At 47.7% G+C, this 20,409-nt stretch overlaps 2 protein-coding genes across 7 annotated transcripts; one reads left to right on the plus strand and one right to left on the minus strand.

Moving 5' to 3' along the window:
• Positions 1-473: 473 nt before the first annotated feature.
• wipf2b (WAS/WASL interacting protein family, member 2b) lies at positions 474-11,151 on the minus strand. Of its 4 annotated transcripts, none has more exons than XM_026163834.2 (8): positions 10,981-11,151; positions 9,936-10,032; positions 9,711-9,843; positions 5,714-5,839; positions 4,863-5,510; positions 2,959-3,174; positions 2,647-2,748; positions 474-2,442 (listed from the first exon to the last, which is right to left on the minus strand). In XM_026163834.2, the coding sequence occupies exons 2-8, from the start codon at positions 9,999-10,001 to the stop codon at positions 2,402-2,404; spliced, it is 1,332 nt and encodes a 443-aa protein (XP_026019619.1). In that variant the 5' UTR covers positions 10,002-10,032; positions 10,981-11,151; the 3' UTR covers positions 474-2,401. The 4 variants fall into 4 exon arrangements, with proteins under 4 accessions (XP_026019619.1, XP_026019617.1, XP_080156136.1 ...); XM_026163832.2 differs by having other exon boundaries at positions 9,546-9,843; XM_080300010.1 differs by having other exon boundaries at positions 9,525-9,843.
• A 3,671-nt stretch (positions 11,152-14,822) lies between these two features.
• On the plus strand, positions 14,823-18,308 carry LOC113019963 (uncharacterized). Of its 3 annotated transcripts, none has more exons than XM_080300012.1 (9): positions 14,823-14,889; positions 15,122-15,215; positions 16,053-16,176; positions 16,296-16,453; positions 16,823-16,965; positions 17,043-17,220; positions 17,417-17,556; positions 17,635-17,797; positions 18,146-18,308. In XM_080300012.1, exons 1-9 carry the CDS (start codon positions 14,873-14,875, stop codon positions 18,266-18,268), a joined length of 1,140 nt encoding a protein of 379 aa, XP_080156138.1. In that variant the 5' UTR covers positions 14,823-14,872; the 3' UTR covers positions 18,269-18,308. The 3 variants fall into 3 exon arrangements, with proteins under 3 accessions (XP_080156138.1, XP_026019411.1, XP_080156139.1); XM_026163626.2 differs by having other exon boundaries at positions 14,824-14,889; positions 18,096-18,308; XM_080300013.1 differs by lacking the exons at positions 14,823-14,889; positions 15,122-15,215 and adding an exon at positions 15,698-15,825.
• The last annotated feature ends 2,101 nt before the right edge of the window (positions 18,309-20,409 follow it).

Here is a 20,409-nt window from a genome sequence, read left to right on the forward strand (position 1 = left end):
TAAATATCAAATAATATAATTACTGAATTAATGTTCTGTTTTTTCTAAATGATATTTATTTCCTCAAACCCTATTTCATGTTTAGACTGCTGCTAAAAAATGTGATTTTTGAGCTAACTTTCATGTAATTTCTACACACCATCAGATTTTATAACAGAGCCATAGAAATATTTTGTGAGGAGATGAGACAGGACACAGAGAGTCGCTGAGGAGTTTATTGAGAGCAGAGGAGCATGCTGTTAAACTGGGACTGAAGGTTCAGCCTCAGTGAAGCTGCAGGACAGCCCGACACTATCGTCACTACGGTTACCATCACTACCACCACCCTGCAGCACACGGGTCGCTTTGTTACAGCTTTTAGTAGTTTCTTTACAGAGTCTAACTGTGTGTAAGGCAGAACACAGCAGGCATGGGGCAGGAGGCTCTGCTGCAGTTCAAAATGCATCATCAAAGAACGCAAAATCAGACAGTTTGCTATAAAATGGAACGAAGGGTGCAGACTGAGCCGCATTCTGCTGCTGCAGGACCGCAAGCGAAGATCCAGAGAAGAAGAAGAGCCAAAATCTGCTCTGACCGCAAACACCTCAAACCTGAGCACCACATCAGATTCAGTCTCAAACCGCTCATGGGTCACGTGACCAGGATTCAGGACGCGACGGGAAAAAGGCTTCATGTGACAAACAAAACGAGTCATCGAACATGAACGTACGTTTAAAAACATTGAAACAGTCACAAGAAACTGGAAACATGAGTGTGACACGGACACGTTAGAGAAAACGAGGTAAATGAAAACATCCTGATTTTACACATTAGTTTCTCTTTTTCAGCTTTATCAAAGAAATGTAATCGGACTTCATTTCCAGAAATCTCCTCATTTTCTCTAAATGTCATTATTTTAATCAACTCGAGCATTAAATCAAAATTATTTTCAGAGCTTTTTTGAATTAAATGTTTTATCCCATCAAACATTAAAGCATTTCTACTGACAAATTATTCCAACAACTTTCATTAGTATCATTTTTACTTGTGTGAATCTTCATCGCGACTTCTCGACTTCGTCGCTCTCAGATTATTTTACATCGTCAGCTTCCTGATTTGAACCTCAAACAAAACTCAAGATTCAGCTCCTGAAATCAGAGCGAGTGTCGACCTGCTGCTCACACCTGCGCACTCTGCATCATGGGTAATTATTTAACACTGCATGTTAAAAAAAGAAATGTGCTCTCTCACGCACACACAGCTCAGATAAAGACAACATGCACCAGGTTTAGTCTGTAGTTAGAGGGAAGAAAAAAGGAAGGAAGTCCTCGCTACAGGTGGGAGACTTCCAGTCTGTCTGTGATGGTTTGTTCCATCACCCCCCCACACAGTCCACAACATGGTATAAGCTGCTGATGACCTGCAGCAGGAGTCAGCTGATCCCAGATGAGTTACTCCCACTTGGCACTTAAAGACCCGCCTGCTCACAGACCAGCTCCAGTCTCAGTAAGAGGTCAATGACATCACCACGGCAGGTGATGATGACGAAGCAGTTACGCTGCCATCGTGTCTCCTCACACAGGAAGTGAGTTCCGTTCAGGTCCCGATCCAGCTTCCTACAGGAAACATGAGTTGAAGCCTCGTTAAAGGAGCGACTCAACGTTTCGTCATGGTCTCAGGGACACGACGAGTCTCCTGTCAATCAGCTCCTTGTAGAAGGTTTCCTAAAACGCCGAGCGGCTCCTTTCAGCTCATTCACTGAGTGACTTTGTTCTTGTGTCCTGCGTCCGTGCAGACGTCTGTGAAAACAAAAAGTGCCGGTGCAAAACTAAAAACATGAAAACGGTGCAGAGAGGAGGCTCAGCGCCTCCCAAGCTTCACATTTATCTCGGAGGACTCGTGCACGGACATACTGGCCCTTTAAATCAGGCTCCTCAGTGCTTCCTCCCGCCATCTCTCTGAGACTCGTCAGTCTGTCAGACCTCTCTCAGCCAATCAGCTGTGAGCATAGATGAGGCAGCGATGGAGAAGGCGAGGATGACGAAGCCGGAACGCCGCAGACTTCAGACAGGATGATGGATGTAAGGTGTGTGTGTCTGTGTGTGTCTGCGTCTCTGCGTGTGTGTGTCTGCGTGTTTGTCCGTCCGCGTGTGTCCGTGTGTCTCTGTGTCTCTGTGTGTGTGTGTGTGTGTCTCTGCGTGTGTGTGTGTGTCTCTGTGTCTCTGTGTGTGTGTCTCTGTGTGTGTGTGTCTCTCTGTGTGTGTGTGTGTGTGTGTGTGTGTCTGTCTCTGTGTGTGTGTGTGTGTGTGTGTGTGTGTGTGTGTGTGTGTGTCTGTCTCTGTGTGTGTGTGTGTGTGTGTGTGTGTGTGTGTGTGTGTGTGTGTGTGTGTGTGTGTGTGGTCCAGGGTGTGATCTTCCTGGTTCACCTCCCGACCGGAGGAAGGGGAGGAGCTCCTCGCATCACTGAAACAAACAAAAATGTTTGTTAAACTTCTGAGCTCCCCCTGTGTCTGTTTGTAATAATAATAAATAAATAATAAAACGTGACGGATCCACTGAACCTCTTTCTGTTTCAGCAGAACTTGTCGTTCTAACGTCACTTTCTGTTCTGTGTTATTTTCGTGAATAAACGGACGAATGAAAACAAAGACGTGCACGAGGTCGTACCTCTGTTGGCCTTGCTCGGGTAGATCTTGGTGAAGTGTCTGTACTCGTCCGGAGGAGGGAAGTCGTCCAGAGGATGGAACGAGTACTTGGACTCAAAATCATCTGCAGGAGGACGACACAGAGTCAGGACACGGAAACAGCTCAGAGTGATACAAACAGCTGCGTGTGCGTTTACACGGCTTTACAAATAAAAGGAGAAGAGGGGAGAGACAGGAGGAGGACACAGCAGCGGGGAGACGAATTCAGCTCTAATCAGATCATCAGAGGAAATCAGCAGCAGCTTCATCGACCGCCTGCTGGAGACGGACTCACCCGCAAACGAGCGAGGGACGGAGGAGGAGTGCCCGTTTCGGAGAGGAGGGGGAGGCGGGGGAGGAGCGGCTGGGGTGCGGGTGGGCGGGGGAGGAGGTTTTCCTCGGGTCGGGGGATCGGAAGAGAGGGAGGGGCTACCATGTGTCCTGTAAGGAGGGGGAGGCGGGGCTTCTCTGCCACCAGCCCTCAAGGACGTCTGGACCGGAACCGGAGGAGCTGAGGAGAGATCGACACAGGTGATCGACACAGGTGACTGTACTTCTGAAAATTGTCTAACAATCAAAAATAATTTGTTAAATTTTTATGAAGTTACAACAATTTCATAATAATTTTTAAAAGAAAAAACGAAACCAAAGGTAAAAAATCTGAATATTTTCAGAACAAGTACGATTAAATAAATTCCATCACATGACGTCCAGAGTTGAACATGATTTGAACTCCCCTGAGGGTGAAAACCTCAGAATCTCTTCTTTTATTCCAGTATTTCCACCTTAAACCCGTCTCTGCATCTAATTTAAACCCTGAGTGTCCACAGCTCGTGTGCTCAGATCACAGCAGCTGGTCTACCTGCTCCATGACTGAAGAGCAGACACACCCACTTCATCACACACTCACTGTTGTAATTACACGTCAGCGAGGAGCTCACAGCCGGAGCGAGCAAGCACACTTTTACTAAGTAAAGCAGCTGAACGGTGTAGTACATGACTTAATAATCGATCAACAAATCGATTTACTCTGCCTTACAGAAACCTGGTTGCAGCAGGATGATTATGTTAGTTTAAATGAATCAACACCCCCGAGTCATTCTAACTATCAGAAACCTCGAAGCACAGGCCGAGGGGGAGGTGTGGCAGCAATTTCTCACACCAGCCTATTAATCAACCAAAGACCCAGACAGACTTTTAATTCATTTGAAAGCCTGATGCTCAGCCTCGTCCACCCCAGCTGTGAAACTCAGAAACCAGTCTTACTTGTTATCATCTATCGTCCACCTGGGCCTTACACAGAGTTTCTGTCTGATTTCTCAGACTTTTTATCTGGTTTAGTTCTGAGCTCAGATAAAATAATTATTGTGGGTGATTTTAACATCCATGTAGATGCTAAAAATGACAGCCTCAACATGGCATTTAATCTGTTATTAGACTCAATTGGCTTCTCTCAAAATGTAAAAGAACCCACCCACCACTTTAATCACACTCTAGATCTTGTTTTAACATATGGCATAGAAACGGAACATTTAACAGTGTTTCCTGAAAACCCTCTCCTGGCTGATCATTTCCTGATAACATTTACATTTACAATAATCGATTACACAGCGGTGGAGAGTAGACTTTATCACAGTAGATGTCTTTCTGAAAGCGCTGTAACTAAGTTTAAGAATATAATCCACCCACTGTTATCATCTTCAATGCCCTGTACCAACACAGCAGAGCAGCTATCTGAACGCTACCCCAACAGAGGTCGATTATCTTGTTAATAATTTCACCTCCTCACTACGTACGACTCTGGATACTGTAGCTCCTTGAAAACTAAGGCCTCAAATCAGAAGTACCTGACTCCGTGGTATAATTCTCAAACACGTAGCCTAAAGCAGATGACTCGTAATCTGGAGAGGAAATGGCGTGTCACAAATTTAGAGGATCATCATTTAGCCTGGAGAAATAAAAAAATAAAACTAGACCTGTCTTAGCTAATTATAGGCCAGATAACACCAATGAGTTAAACTGCAGGAATGTCTACAGAACGCAAAACATTATTATTTTAAATAATTTTTTTTATTAAAATGTGTTATATTTGTTAAAGCGTTCATGAAAATAAAATGAACATTTGCTCTTAAATTTCCCATAATGCACCCGGAGCACTATATCTTACTGCCTGTGTAACTTAAGGACATCACCTCTCACCTGCTCCTCTACCTGGCGGCTCTCTAACAGGGGGCGGTGGCCTGTTGGCACCCTGCTGGGAGGGTGTAGGTGACGCTGGAGGAGGTGGAGGGGCAGGGCCTCTGGAAGGGGTGTGGCCCCCTGGTGAGGGGGCGGGCCTCTTGTTGCTGAGTGAGTTGTGGCGCTGTGGCAGCTCGGGTGCTGCCTCTCCACCTGGGCCGTTAGTGATGCGGTATGGTGGAGGGGGCGGGGCCAGAGAGGAAGAGGACACGGGGTTTCCTCCCGAGGTAGGAGGGCGCCTGCTGTTGCTAGGAGATGGTGGGGGTTTGGAGGGCAGTGGAGGGGTGTTGTTGGGGGTGGGGGGAAGGGGCTTCTCTCTGTTGTAAGCGGAGGTGGGAGGGGAGGGGGCGTTACCTCTGCGACATAAGGGAGGGGGTGGAGGAGGGGCAGAGGAAGAGTGTTTCATGCCGGTGGAGGGGGATGAGGCTGTAGAGGAGGGGGAAGAGGGAGAAGGGGATGAAGACAGGTTGGGGAGGGAAGGACGCGGCATGCGAGATGTCTCCATGGGTGATGATGCCTGAGGGGAGGGGCTCTCTGCATCATCATGGCGATGGCTGGGAGGGCGGGGCGCAGCAGCCCGAGTGGAGGGAGAGCGACCGACGGCGCCATCTATGGAAAATATGGAAAGGTAACTTTACAAACATCTAAAACTTTATTAACACCCGTTTATTTTTATTTGTAAATTAAATAAAAATATCATTAAAATTTGACAAGATTTTTTATAAAAACAAACAAAAAAAATATGAAAACAAATAAAAACCAATCTGAAATTGAAAAAATACAAAGTGACAAAGTAGCAAATGACCTCTCACCTCCGACTGGCCTCAGTTTGGGAACTCCGCCTGTGAACAGGCCTCCGATTGGTGCAGCACAACCAGATGGACTGCCTGCTCCGCTTCCATTGGCTCCTGCAGCTGCTGCTCCACCTCCTTTCGGCTCTGAGAACCACAACCATCGGACAGATGAGTGAGGGCTCCGCCTCCTGAGGGTGGGACATCACTGCTTTACACCGACACCACAGCTACGACACTAACGTGACGATGGGATGGATTAGTGCGCGAGGTAGGATGCAGGTGAGGTCAGGAGACTGCCACAGGTGAGATGAGGTGAGATGAAGTGAGACTTTAAGTTTAAGTGTTTTACGCTCCCACGCAGCTCCGATGACATCATCGCCAGCACAACAAACAGTCGAAAACACATCGATTATAACCTATTACATCACAGTGACATCATCAGGGCTGCATCAGTCAGGAACAAACGGGAGACATTGTATCCGTCAGGTAGGGCGAAAGAGGAAGGAGTCACGTCACCACCATCAGACCAGACGTCATGATGACTGAAAACATGCTACAGGAAGTAGATGTAAAGTTGGTCTGAAGTGTGGCCACGCCCACCCGTGAGATAAAATGTCTTTATTTCACCTTTACCTGAAGGCTCATTCTGCTTCTAAAGTTAGCACCGCCCCTTTTCCATGCTCATGAAGCCAGTGGGTTAACGAGGCGATGTTAGAACAAATAAATTCACCTCCAATCCTGCAGTTCCTCTACCATCCAGTAGAGGCAGCAGTGAGTCAGAGTTTGCATTGTTAGGGGCGGGGCCTGAGTGTAAACCTCTCAGACACTGAAAGGAAAGCCTACTGACTTCAAAGCGAGGAAACAGGAAGTGGAAATGCTAACTCGAGTTGTAGCTGGTCTGAGCACACGGGTACAGGAAGCAGAGCAACCCTTCAGCAGTGAAAGCAGCAGGATGACCGAGCTGTGCAGCCCTCGGCAGGCTTCATGCTGTAGAGGAAGGTCAGAGGTGTCTGCCGCCCACTTGTCCCGCTGCAGGTTAACAAGGTGTGTCTGCGTACGAGCTAAAAGCTAACTGATCCCGCTGCACGCTCTCAGTTTCACTCCTGAAACATCCACCCGCTGTGGACACGTTCTGGGTTTCTACTTTACAGTCGAGACAAAATTTCTTTGCACACAGCTGTCGTTATAAAAATGTTCTGGAGAGGTTTCAGTCTGGTTTTAAAGCTCTGTCCAAGGGTTTTCCCTCATAGTGGTTCAGGACTTTCTCTGCGAGCTTTGGCTATTTCACGTCTTCTTCAGTTCCCCTTACTTGTGGTGTTCCTCAGGGTTCCATATTGGGCCCAATTTACTCTATTTATATGCTGCCTCTAGCTAACTTTCACATAACGAATATAACACTTGATTGATACGCTGATGACACTCAGACTGATGAGAAGCTGCTCTGCTCCAGTAAAAGCCTTCAGTGTCTGGATGGCCTCTAACTTCCTAAACGTTTCGTAGCAATCGCAGCACTTTAACTCTCGCCTGCAGTCTTCAGCCTTTTATTAAGTCGCACGTTAAAAATTTGGCGGTTATATTTGACAATAACTTCACCTTTAAAATACAGATTAGCTCAGTTGTACAAACTGAGGCTTTTATCCAAGGTGGGATCATTTTTATCTTTTGGACAGTTGTAACTTCTCATACGTTGCAGTTAGTCGGACCTGCCTTGTAAGACTGCAGTCGGTCCAGATTGCTGCAGCTCGTCTTCTGACACAAACTAAAAGACGTGAACATTTTCCCCGATGCTCGCCGTCTTCACTGGCTCCCTGTTCACATCAGAATTGATTTTAAAATTGTACTGTAGACTTAAAGCCCTGAACGGACAGGCTCCTGGGTGTTTAATCGGACCTCTTGCAGCCTTCTGCACCCTCTGGATCTCTTAGATCAAAGGATCTTTTGCTTTTAGCCGTACCCAGTTCGAGGCTGGTTCACGGAGGCGATCGAACGTTTGTGGTCGTGGTGCCTTAACTGTGGAATAATCTCCCCCCACACATCAGACAGGCTCCGACTGTCAATCTATGGTATTCACTGCCTTTTAATACACTTTGAGAGTTATTTGGTATTTCTGTTCAGCACTTTGGTCAACGTTGCTGTTGGAGTTAAATGTGCTACATAAATAACAACGACAATGATCCTGCTGATCGGTGTGTGATAGGGCGGCTTTCAGTCGCCCGACAGAGTCTACGCAGGAAACGGCGAGCACGGCTTTCAATGACACGTTATAGAGTTTTAGAAACATTCCTGTTCTGCAAACCAGCATCAGGCCAGGACATCAGCTCCACTGACAGGTGAGCGCTCAGCCGTGTCGCGTACGTGCGGTCGCGAGTGCGTCGATGGTTTGGGATGAAACTGTGGGTGGCGTGGACGGCAGACATTTACAGAGCAGGAACACACACAGCAAAGCAGAAAGCATCATCAGGTCATCAGCAGCTGTGCAGGAAGCTGCAGCATCTGTTTCAACAGCCGCTCCGTCACCTGCCCACCGAGCCCGCACGCCACCGCCGTGGTGCAACTTTAACCTGAAGTCTGAACTCGGCGGAGAAAGGAAGAGAAGTTAGAGCACAGACATGACGGAGGTTCAGGGTGAAGCCGACACAGACAGAACGGATCAGATGAGGAGAAACAGGAAAAGGTGGAACAGAAACAAACAGGAAGTCAGAGCCGGAGGGGACACGGCGTGTGTGTGTGGAGGTCAACTGTGAGCCCGATGACGGGCAGGAGTCACGGCCACTTTCAGAGCCGCCCGTCAAACAGACGACGAGCCGTCTACAGACGGAGGAGCAGCAGCAGAGCGATCGCTCCTCCAGTCTTTCAGCTCATGCAGTCCGTTTCAGCCTGCTTCTACAAACTGACCGAGCGCGCGTCAGAGGCTGCTGCCGGCCGTCTCTGCCTGTACAGCTGAAGCTGTTCACACCTCGCCGCCACCGAGGGTGCGCAGAAGAAGAGTCGAAGCTCTGACGCTCTCTCCAATCCCAACACTGATACCAGATTAATCACCTGCGTCCTCGCTGTGACGTCACACTGACGACGAGCGTGTTTGTGGACCAGTGTGTGACAGCTCCAGGAGGAACGGGGTTTCCTGCACAGGCTGGATCTTCAGGGGTGACCGCATATAAGCCCGAAGGACCCGGGTCACATTTAAACGCCGTCTGTGCGGCTGCTCCTGCTGGCCAGCAGCAGAAACACAAGCAGGTTCGATGAATTACCTGCGTGTTACCTGCCTGCGCTCACTTCCTCTTTCAACTCTGCTGAGCGTTTGTCCTGAAACATGTTTAAACTTTATTTTGGCAACTTTGGAAAACAGATCCCAGAACAGGAGTCTGTGGTGTTAATGCGCAGGGTCTGAACTAAAGCGCTAGCACTAACAAGTCACACACGCGTGGCCCACGCCATGTTTACACACATCACAGGCTGAAGCGTGAGCTCATGACCGGGGCCGTATCAGGACCCCGTGCCCCCCCACAGGTTTAGTTATTCATCAGGATGAGTGTGAGGCGTGCTCCGCTGTGCAGGCAAGTTTAGGTCAGCTCTGATCTGACTGCGTCTGCTGGTCACATGGTTATGAGCGATCAGCTGATTTTAGACGCAGGGATCTAAAGGAAGCGCTCCGTAGCTGAGCTTAGCACCCCCAGGACCCCGTCGGGGGGTAAACCTTCAGCTGATCTGCTGACCATCAGGTCAGCTGACCTCAGCGGGTCTGGCCCCGTCTGCCCCTCTCCCTCGGTGGACAGGAAACACGGCGGCTGTTTCAGGCTGCGCTCGGCCTCCTGCACGCTGACTCCAGTACCAGAGAAGATGGCGTTCTTACTCTCCAGCGACAGCGTGGGGCTCTTATCTCCGACTGTCTTCTTCTGCTCCTCAGACGGCGCCCCCTGCTGTTTGGGCAGGCTCTGCTGCTGGTGTAGGTACTGGTATAAGCGAATGTATGGGTGCTCAGTGGGGGTTGTTTGGCTCTTTGGTGTCTGAGTCTTACTGTCGAGCAGCGGGGCGCTGCGGTCGTTTACCACCGCCACCTTCTTCAGCTTGGCGCCTTTGCAGATGTCCGACAGCAGCGCGCCACGACCTTTGGCCTCCTCCTTGCTCAGCTTCGGGGGGCTGGTATTAGCCTTTTGAGAGATGGAGGTGGAGTTAAATAACCAGACTGTGACATGCTGCAAGTCTTCTCAGGCTCACAGGTTATGAATGAGAGAAAGCTCACCTGGCTGAAGGTGGGGGGAGGCGGGGGTCCCCCAGGTGGAGGAGGAGGTGGAGGAGGGATGGGCATCCTGCAGCTGATACAACACACACCTGATCACCTGAAACACAGACACACAATCCAATCAATACCTTCCTGACAATGCTGTTCTTCTTTGTCTGCTCGTTCACACTACAAATAAAATGCGACAGCAAAGGCGCTCTAGTGTGAACGCTCAAAGCAGCATGCGCACAAGAAGACGTCACACACAACGCGCTCCGTTTAGACCAAACAAACAGTGTTTGACTGTTTCTGACTTTACGTTTCCCAGTTTTGCTTTAAGTTATAAAGTTATCTTGTTATTTACATTTGTCCTAATAATGATCCTTACTGCTGTTTTAGAGGAGCGCTGCTTCTAGCTGCAGATTTCTGTCAGTCTGCAGATTATACAGAACAAATAAAATGTTCACGTTTCTCCAACATTGTCTTCCCAACAGTTTCACTGGATGGATTCAGCACCACATACGAAAGTGACCCAGATCGGATTTGAAAATATCGGATTTGCGCCGTTCACACTGTCAGACCATGATCGGATAGATGGGTCGCATAGGGTCAGAAACGTCAGATTTGATGCGCTTTCGCCTGCAGTGTGAACGCAGCCTATGTGTCAGAGATGAGCGGCTGCTCCTGTGATGGAGGCCTGAACCCTGAGGCTTCAACCTGGATTCACCTGGTGGCTTAAACCAGTTTTCTGTTGGTCAAACCTGAACTATTGAACAGCTTCTCTGCCTCCACTGGACCCCACCAGCCCGGGTCCGGGGGCGGGGGGGTTGGCTCCGGACTAACCGGCCCGGGTCTCTCTAGGATGCTGGGCTAACGATTCATCCTCCTCACCGCGCTCCCCTCCAGCTGTGTGCACAGTGACCAACATCTATCCGTGCAATCCTCCCCCCGCAGAGGCTGATCAGTATGCGGAGTTAGCTCCATCGCGAGCCCAATCTGCTAGCTCAGCGCTAGCATGCGCGTTAGCTTTGAGCACATTCGGACAGGTGAGGTGAATAAACGGTACCTGTGAGCGTCACCGCGTCTCTGTGGCCTAGCTCATGCTTCTCTCGGTTCGCTGGCTGCTTTCTCACTCTCGGAGTCTCCGCCGTGAGGACCGTAACTCCGCCGTTAGCCTCAGCTCTGCAGAGATTTCTTTATTTTTCTCTACAAGAACACGTGACCTGCTGCTGCACCTGCGCATGCTCACTAAAATAACGGCATTCTGCCATTCTTATTACACAATTACAAGTTTAAACCCATTTCCCTTTAATAAAGACAAATGAGCGCATTTATAAGATTATTGTTATTTTATTTTGTAGTGAAGGAGGACATGCAGAGGGTTAGAGGAGAAGGAGAAGCAGAGATTCGTTTTGATCTCTTTTAACATGAAGTTCTCGAAATCAAATGTTGTCTTGATCACGAGCGTTCAATCAGAATATTATGAGTTTATAATATCAAATAAAATGTATATCAAGTAAATTTTTAAAGAATCTCAAAAACAGCAATCATTTTCTCTATTCATAAAACACATTTAAACGTCTTTTTAAAATTCTTTCGGGTAAAGACTCTTGACCCTTTGTAAAAATGTCAAAGTTTAAATGTAATACACCAGTTTGTACACTCTGTTCTCACTCGACTCCATGTTTTACCTGAATGACCTGACGTGGCTCCTCCCCCTCTGCGTCAGGATTAGTTAAACCTGAAAAAATACGTTTTTATTGTTTAGTATTTTGTTTCTTTCGAAGGCAAAAAAAAGAAGATGTTTACTTTATAATAAACTTGTTAGTTATCGTAGCTAAATTTTATTTTCACAAATGCAAATACAGTAACAAAAAGCCTAATTTTAAACATTACTATAATGATGTTTTATGTTACATAAAATTGATTCGTGGATCACTTAACAAAAAGGCTGTGAAAACTATTACTATTTGTAGTAATTACAAATTATTTGAATGTATGTAATTCTTTGTATTACACCCCCTGGCATATGTTCATTTTGTTCTTGTTGTATAGTCAAAGGAGCTTGCAGAGAAAAGCGTCTGGACTTCTTTAAGTTACTTGAAGACGTTTCACCTCTCATCCGAGAAGCTTCTTCAGTTCTAAGGTCAAATGGTGGAGAGTCCCAGATATAAACCTAGTGGGAGTTTCCCCCCACAGAGGGACAAAAGGACCCCCTGATGATCCTCTAATCGCCTGAGCCAAGGTGTGAAACTGGGCGTGGGTCCCAATCAGCCAGAGTTTCGGGTGAGCTCATTATGAAACCTGGCCCCACCTTATCATGCGAATTCCTGAGGTCAGATGGCCCAGGATGTGAGTGGGCGTTAAGGCGTCTGGGAAGGGATCTCAAAACTGGATTATAGATGGCAGAGAGTTGGTGTCGTAAACCCCGCCTCTGTTCAAAGATGGTCGCTCACAGTGGACATAGATGCTTCTTTCACTCCTCTTTCAAACCATCTGTCCTCTCTGTCCAAAATGTGAACATTGGCATCCTCGAAAGAGTGACCTTTGACCTTTAGATGCAGATGGACTGCTGAGTCTTGTCCTGTGGAGGTGGCTCTTCTGTGTTGTGCCATGTGCTTGTGAAGTGGCTGTTTGGTCTCTCCAATGTAGAGGTCTGAGCATTCCTCGCTGCACTGTACAGCATACACCACATTGTTAAGTCTGTGTTTTGGCGTTTTGTCTTTCGGGTGAACCAGTTTGTGTCTGAGTGTGTTGCTGGGTCTGAAATGCACTGGGATGTCATGCTTGGAGAAAACTCTCCTGAGTTTCTCTGATACGCCGGCTACATAGGGGATGACAATGTTGTTGCGTCTGTCCTTCTTATCCTCCCTCGCTGGTGTCTGGTCTTCTTTTCTGTGCCTCTTTGCTGACTTTAAGAACGCCCATTTAGGATAGCCGCACGTTTTGAGTGCTTCCTTTACATGTGTGTGTTCCTTCTTTTTCCCTTCAGGCTTAGAGGGAACATGTTCTGCCCGGTGGTGTAGGGTCCTGATTACTCCAAGTTTGTGTTCCAGAGGGTGATGGGAGTTAAAGAGGAGGTACTGGTCCGTGTGTGGGGGCTTACGACACCAACTCTCTGCCATCTATAATCCAGTTTTGAGATCCCTCCCAGACACCTTAACACCCACTCACATCCTGGGCCATCTGACCTCAGGAAATCACATGATAAGGTGGGGCCAGGTTTCACAATGAACACACCCGAAACTCTGGCTGATTGGGACCCACACCCAGTTTCCCACCTTGGCTCAGGCGATTAGAGGATCATCAGGGGTCCTTTTGTCCCTCTGTGGGGGGTCACTCCCACTAGGTTTATATCTGGGACTCTCCACCATTTGACCTTAGAACTGAAGAAGCTTCTCGGATGAGAGGTAATAATAATAATAATAATACATTTTATTTAAATAGCGCCTTTCAAAGCACCCAAGGACACTGTACAACAGATAAAAACTGGAAATATACACAATGGTAAAAATAGAAGATAAAAGTTAAAACATACAGAAATTTAAGAATAGGCAATTTTAAACAGATGAGTTTTGAGGGTGGACTTAAAAAGAGAGAATGAGCTAATATTTCTGAGGTCCGGGGGTAGGGAATTCCAAAGTCGAGGGGCAGAGCAGCTAAAGGCCCTCCCTCCCATTGTGATCAGACGAGCAGAGGGAACAGAGAGAGAAAGAGAAGATGAAGATCTGAGGCAGCAGGATGGGACCTTCATCTGTAATAAGTCAGAGAGGTACGGTGGAGAGAGAGAATGAATAGCCTTGAATGTATACAGAATTATTTTAAAATGGATGCGAAATTTGACCGGGAGCCAGTGAAGTTGCTTCAGGATTGGGGAGATGTGGTGGGTAGAAGAAGTCCTAGTAATAATACGGGCAGCAGAGTTCTGGACACGTTGGAGCTTGTTGATAGATTTTTGTGTGAGGCCAAATAATAATGAGTTGCAGTAGTCAATTCTAGAGATAACAAGATTATGGATGAGAATGGCAGTGGCGTGAGGTGTGAGGAAGGGGCGGAGGCGATTAATGTCTTCAAGCAACTTAAAGAAGTCCAGACGCTTTTCTTTGCAAGCTCCTTTGACTACGATGACCTGGATGACTGAGAACCTTCACAGACATTCTGGTTGTATACATGTTCTGTATACTGTTTCTCAATAAAGTTTAATAATTGAAAAAAAATGTTAACGTTTAAACCCTTTTATTTCATGGGTGCTTTTCAAATTTGAGCTTCCCTCCCTCCAAGACATCTACAGGAAGCGGTGCCTGAGGAAAGCGGGGAGGATCATCAAGGACTCCAGTCACCCCAGCCATAAACTGTTCAGACTGCTTCCATCAGGAAGGAGGTTCTGCAGCATCCGGTCCCGTACCAGCAGACTGAGAGACAGCTTCTTCCACCAGGCCATCAGACTGCTGAACACTTCATAGACACCTCAGCTTCACTACTGGAACTTCAACATTATGCACTCCATACTGTACAGTAATGCCACTGTTTTGCACATATTCAACTCTGTATATTTTTATATATTTTATTTATTGTTTACTCTATTTAACTTGTAAAATATGTGTACACACACACACACACACACACACACACACACACACACACGTAGAAAATATTTAGTATACACATCCAGAAATGCATATACTATTATATATTGTACATATTTATTAGTTTCAGATGTAGCCATTCTTGTATTTTGCACAACTCTGTTGCTTGTGAAGCTCGCACACAAGAATTTCACTCACATGTGCTGTACCAATGTACCTGCACATGTGATGTGACAATAAAAGTGAAAAAAAAAAAAATTTCACCGCTGAGCGTCGCTGTCTTCAACACGATGATTGGCTTAACTGTCTGTAGCGTCACTGTCAGAGAGCCAATCAGCTCCCGGGTGGGAGCGCGGATATTTGAAAACAGAGATGGCGGCGGTGCGAGCGTAAGTCTGAAAATATTTAATATATTGTGATCAATCTCATCAATAAATGTTTGTTTCCACTCCAGAAACCTTTTCACACGTGAAGCGTGGGTCACGCGACTGTTTTCTGCCTCGCGTGATGAAATAAAACATTGAAAATCTGAAGTTTATTAGCTGTTAGCAGCTGAAGCTAACGGTCTGCGTCACCGAGGGTTCAGTATTGACGTTTGTTCGTTTGTTTGTTTGCTGTCAGCGTGCTTCGGCGTTGTGATCCGGCCCTGCTGGAGCCCCGCGGAGAACCGGAGCCGGACTGCGACCAGGCGGCGCGGATGGTGCTCTTCCTTACGGTCTGTGGCAGAAAATAGTCCGCCTACACCTCACAACACATCAGAGTCCTCGCAAAACGCACAAAACCCTGACCTCTGACCCCCACTGAGGGAATAGTTAAACCGTAAACAATGAAATGGAGAGCAGACCCTGAGTTGGCTCAGTCGCAAGTTTTCAAGTTTCTCACCTGAGTGAGGCCAGCCTGTCAGTGTTCATACCAGAGACAGCTGATACTCACACACGCAGTTACTGAGCAGTTTCCTGTGTGTGTGTGTGTAACACGTCACCGTGCTACAGCCATCCTTGCAATGTTAGAATAAAGTAGAGGAGGTGTTCAGCAGCTCCAGGCTGACAGCAGAAACAGACGGGGGTCTGATGAAAATCACCACAAATACATGAAGTGCAGCTACGAGGCTGAGAAACGTCAATAAGGAGAGACGCTGGCGGAAGGCTTTGCTTTGTCTGTTCTCATTAAAAATGGCTGCCGTGTTACATGACCCACAGGCAGCAGTGTGGAGCGTGCCAGTGGTTCAGTGAGCTGAGCTTCAGTCAGTCTTCTTCCTCATGCTCAGGATCCAGATGTTTTGGTGTGTTTGATAAAGTCCACAGTGCTAACAGAACACACACACTGTGAGTGTTTGTTTATGGAATATGTTTCGTATACCTGTGCTCCTGTGAGTGGGTATGAACACTGAGCCCCGTCAGTGTGTCACCCTCATGTTTCTATGATGTTGTTTTATTGTTTATTTTAAGTTGGCTCTAATTTCTGTGTGACATCATCTCTTTTATGTTGTATTTACTACAATCAGCTGACAGATCAAAACAGTCCCTGAAATCGTCCTGTCACGTGTGTTCAGGACCGCCGTCGCATGCAGAAGGTTCTGTGGCGTCAGCTGTTTGTCCTCGACTCCATGATGTCACTGCTGGAAGGACTGGAGTCTGCCCAGCAACTGATGGCACAGTCCTGCCCCCCCCAACCAGGTACACACACTGTGGTGCTGTCTCACCTGGAAAGAACACAAAGAAAGTGACTTACTGTGTGTGTGTGTGTGTGTGTGTGTGTGTGTGTGTGTGTGTGTGTGTGTGTGTGTGTGTGTCAGAGGGTGGGGCTCGGGGCAGGTGGAAGGCCCTGAAGGTGGAGAGCAGGTCAGGGGTGGAGGAGACCGAGGCGCTGCTCAGATCTCTGCAGGACAGAATCCAACAGATCCACGACAGACGACACACACTCACACAGCTGGTTCAGCATCTGCATAGCAAGGTCACACACACACACTTGATTTCATATCTTAGTGGGGGCATCTCATTGACATGATGCTGTAACTAACTGTAACTCTGACACTAAAACCATATTTTGAGCCTCAAAATGTCTTCAATCTTGTGGGGACGGACATCTGGTCCCCACAAGTACAGTCACATTCCAATTTTGGTCCTCAGAAAGACATCTAAACATGGTATCCACACGCACACGCACACACACGCACACGCACACACACGCACACACACACACAGGTTAACGTCAGTCACTAAGAGTCGAGGAGGTGAAACATCAGGTAATCTTGCTTTTCTTTGTCGCCTCATCCTCTCCTCTCCTTGTCTCCTCCTGCCCTTGTCTCCTTGTTCCCTGCAGAGGCAGCAGAGTGAGCAGCTGGAGTCGTCTCTGCTGAACGCCCAGAATGCTTTGCAGTCATGTGACCTTCAGCTGGCCCAGTTGAGGGCGGAGTCAGAGGTGATGCTCGGTCACCTGATCGAGTGGCAGCGACTTAGAGACGAGTGAGTGCCACAAAGTCACGTGACTCTATTGAAGCCCTTGTGATTGGTCGCTAACCTGACTTCCTGTCACCTGGCAGGCTGCAGGTGCACGTCAGCACCACGCAGGACGTCATGCAGATCAACCTGCTCGCCTTCAACCAATCAGAGCTGTGTGTGGAGCTCAGGCCACACACCTCTTCTGACTTGTTGTCCAATGAACTGGAGCCGCTGAGGCTGTCAGTCACCTGGAGTCATGACGACCGCTTCAGACTGCAGGTAAGGACACAGGTGTGCGTGATGTCAGGTTTCCTCCGACACTAAGAACTGTTAGTCAATCAACAATCAATACTCATTAAAACTGATTGGATGTCACAGATGCGAGGGGCGTGTCTTACAAACTGTAGATCAATCGATCCGTGAGTATGTGTAGCCCAACTTCAAATAGAGCGTGATGAAGGCGTCTGATCCTCAGGTGAGCGAGGGGACGGCGGGCCTCGCGGAGGACAGCCTGACGGGCCGACGGGTAGAGCTGAGCGCCGCCCTGCTGGAGGTGATGCGGTGTTATGTTGGGCAGGCCGAGCTGTTGTCTGAGATCCAGAGCCTGCGGTCCAGGTGAAGCGCTGACCAATTATTGAATTGACGTGGGCGGGGCCTCTTTCCCACGGCGTTTAATCACCATCTGTCTTTCAGCTTCGCCATTGACTGGCACCCCGCCCAGCGCCTCCTCGTCTACCTGAAGACGGCATCGCTGGTGTGTCATCTGGAGGTGGAGGAGGGATACCCGCGCGTGGGGCGGGCGCGCCTGCTGTCCGTTCGGCGGGACGGGCAACATGTGGACACATCTGGGCTGAAGGTAACAGGAAGCTGCTTCACAGTCTGCTTTTAGGTGAAATTATCGCGTTTCAGGTGTGTTAGTACGCGAGGCTTGGAGTCTGGGGAAGTAAAGGATGCTTGAGACGCCGTGGTTACCCTGCACAGGTGGGGCGTGACACCACCTCCACCTCCCAAAGACCGCCTCAAACATTCATCTCAGTGGTTTTGATTTCACCTCGTGTGTTCTTGCTCCAGCTGCAGCGTCTCACACGAGTGTGTGTGTGTGTGTGTGTGTGTGTGTGTGTGTGTGTGTGTGTGTGTGTGTGTGTGTGTCTAAGCCTCCCAGCGGTGAGCTGCGTCTGACCGAGTGGTTGGTGTTTCTCTACAGCAGTCCTCTCCTCTGAACGACGTCTTCCTCCTGTACCGTTTCCTGTCTTCTCTCACACATCCACCGGGGGTCGCTCTCTCACCTGCACATGTGTTACCTGCCCTGAAGTGTTTTTGTCTGTGATCACATGACATGAAAATAAACCCTCTGCCTGCAGGACAAACTGGGTGTGTGAAACATGAAGTTTGTCTCTGATAAATAAAGAAGTTTATAGAATTTACAGAAGCATCAGTTTCACACAGAAGAAGCAGAAACTTCATTTTTAAACTAATAAAATGTACTCTAACAAAGTTCTGTTTGCAGTCAGTTATAAAAGAATAAGAAAAACTACTGAAAATAAAAACGTATAAAAAATATTTAGGGAATAATGCAACTGTCAGTAAATATGTCAAATTAAAGGAATATTTGTGAGAAAAAATAAACCAATTATTGGAGGATTTTAATCAATAAAAGCATGTTTGCAGAGTAAAACCATTTTTGTTTTTAATAGAAAGGCTGTTTTTAAAAGCCCATTTCTGCTTGAGCTGGGTCTGTTTTTAAATGTAAACTTAAAAAAACCATGTTTGAAAACATTTCATGAACTTCTTTCATTTATAATCCAGCAGAAAAAAATGTTCATTCAATTCTTCAGCTGAAGCTTTTATTTTGTAAAGCTCACCGGGAGTCGCTGTTTCCTTTCGTGTTGCTGTCTGCTGCTTCCCAGCATGCACTGCTACACCGATACTGTACAACGTGACGTAAGACACACACGCATGTCCGCGTGATTAGATAACATGTCGGGGACATGTCACGCCGTCAGAAACCAGACAGAGCGGCTCCTGAAGGAAAACCGAGCACAGCCCGCGGGAAGACTTCCTGCTGCTGACACACCGGGTCACGTGTTCTCATAGAAACACGGAAACAGCCACGGAGCTCACGTGTGTCTGCAGAACATGCAGGTTTAACAGGTTTAACGTTTCTCACTGGGGCTTGGTTCAAATGCACGGAAGTGTAAAATCAGCCAAAACTTAAACGGAGTTTGGTGTAACAAATAATTCTAAATTACAGCCTGTAAAACTGATGCTCTTGGGCACATAGTTAGATTTTCACTGATCTTTGGTCACAGCAAGGTGTGGAAAGGTCCACCCGGAGTCTGGTGAGAGGACAGTGGAGTAAAAGCAGCTGCTGGTTAGTGTATGCACAGGAGTCCGGCTGAAGAATGAGATTACTGCAGATCACTGTGGAGTTTCCCCTCCACGCACATCTCACCCACTCTTAATACAGCGGAACGTGGACGTGTGTGACTGCTGCTGAGTCACCAGTAGGAAACTGACATCAGGAAAATATCTGAGTGGACTAAGTGAAGGATTCTGTTCGTGTTTAAAATGAGCACAAATGTGAATGGAGTTTGGTTTGAGGGTTAGCGTACGAAAGCCAGGCTGCTTCGTGTTTTTGCTCCAAGCATTTACTGATTGTCAGCATCTCCTCAGATGAGCAGACGGTTTGAGACGGCTGCCAGGCGTAATAAAAGCAGCTATTATTAGCTGTAAATACACGTATATGCGTGGAGTCTGGTGCGTCAGTGAAGGAGCTTTAACCCTGATAAACACGTAACTGTAAAAGTGAACGTGTGAAAACGGAACATTTTTGACTGGAGTCTGGTGGAGACTGCTTCCACGCGAAAACATCATCACCATGCAGGTGTGGTTATGAAGCATGCGCCTGCAGCTCAGTGTCACACATACAAACAAGTGTGCAACATCTCAGTTTGTGTTATTGTTTATTGCCTGACGACCTCCTCCTCCTGCTGCTGTAAATCAGTGATCAGAGTGATCCGTTGTCACGGTGACGCACCACACGGCTGTAAACGTGTTATATAAGTACGCACAGCACTAAAAGGAAGTGATGTGCGAGTCCATCTGAAACTGGGACACAGTGCTCGTCTCCGCCCGCTGGCTGCTCATTGGGCAGTGGGGATGCTGAGATCGAGATGCAGCTGGCCAATCAGAATCCAGAAAGTGGAAGTTTGATTATGAGGCTGCAGTTCGACCTACTTTCTCCTCAGAGTGACTCACTTTCTCCTTCTTCTCCTGCTGTCCCACTGACTGCTGAAAGCTCAGAGCCAACAGGACACTAACCTCCAAAAACCCACCAATCACGATCAGCTTCACCTCATGCTGCTCAGACACACGTGGATGTCTGTTTGTCACAGTCTGCGGCTCTAAAATCAGTGAAAAAGTCAAAGGAGTCTGGTGAAGGAGAAAGCTGGCGCTGCTGTATTTACA

This window comes from Astatotilapia calliptera, chromosome 4, assembly GCF_964374335.1.
Source record: "Astatotilapia calliptera chromosome 4, fAstCal68.1, whole genome shotgun sequence".
In the NCBI taxonomy this organism is placed as follows: Eukaryota; Metazoa; Chordata; class Actinopteri; order Cichliformes; family Cichlidae; genus Astatotilapia; species Astatotilapia calliptera.

Excerpts from the sequence above, each read along its gene's own strand:
- wipf2b (XM_080300010.1), bottom strand. The coding sequence starts at position 10,001 with ATGCCCATCCCTCCTCCACCTCCTCCTCCACCTGGGGGACCCCCGCCT. Across the intron at positions 5,840-9,524 it reads TAAGAACGCCATCTTCTCTG|AGCCGAAAGGAGGTGGAGCA; the intron begins GTACTGGAGTCA and ends TGTGGTTCTCAG. Across the intron at positions 2,749-2,958 it reads CGTCCCTCGCTCGTTTGCGG|ATGATTTTGAGTCCAAGTAC; the intron begins GTGAGTCCGTCT and ends GTCCTCCTGCAG.
- LOC113019963 (XM_080300012.1), top strand. Across the intron at positions 15,216-16,052 it reads GGATGGTGCTCTTCCTTACG|GACCGCCGTCGCATGCAGAA; the intron begins GTCTGTGGCAGA and ends ACGTGTGTTCAG. Across the intron at positions 17,221-17,416 it reads ACGACCGCTTCAGACTGCAG|GTGAGCGAGGGGACGGCGGG; the intron begins GTAAGGACACAG and ends TCTGATCCTCAG.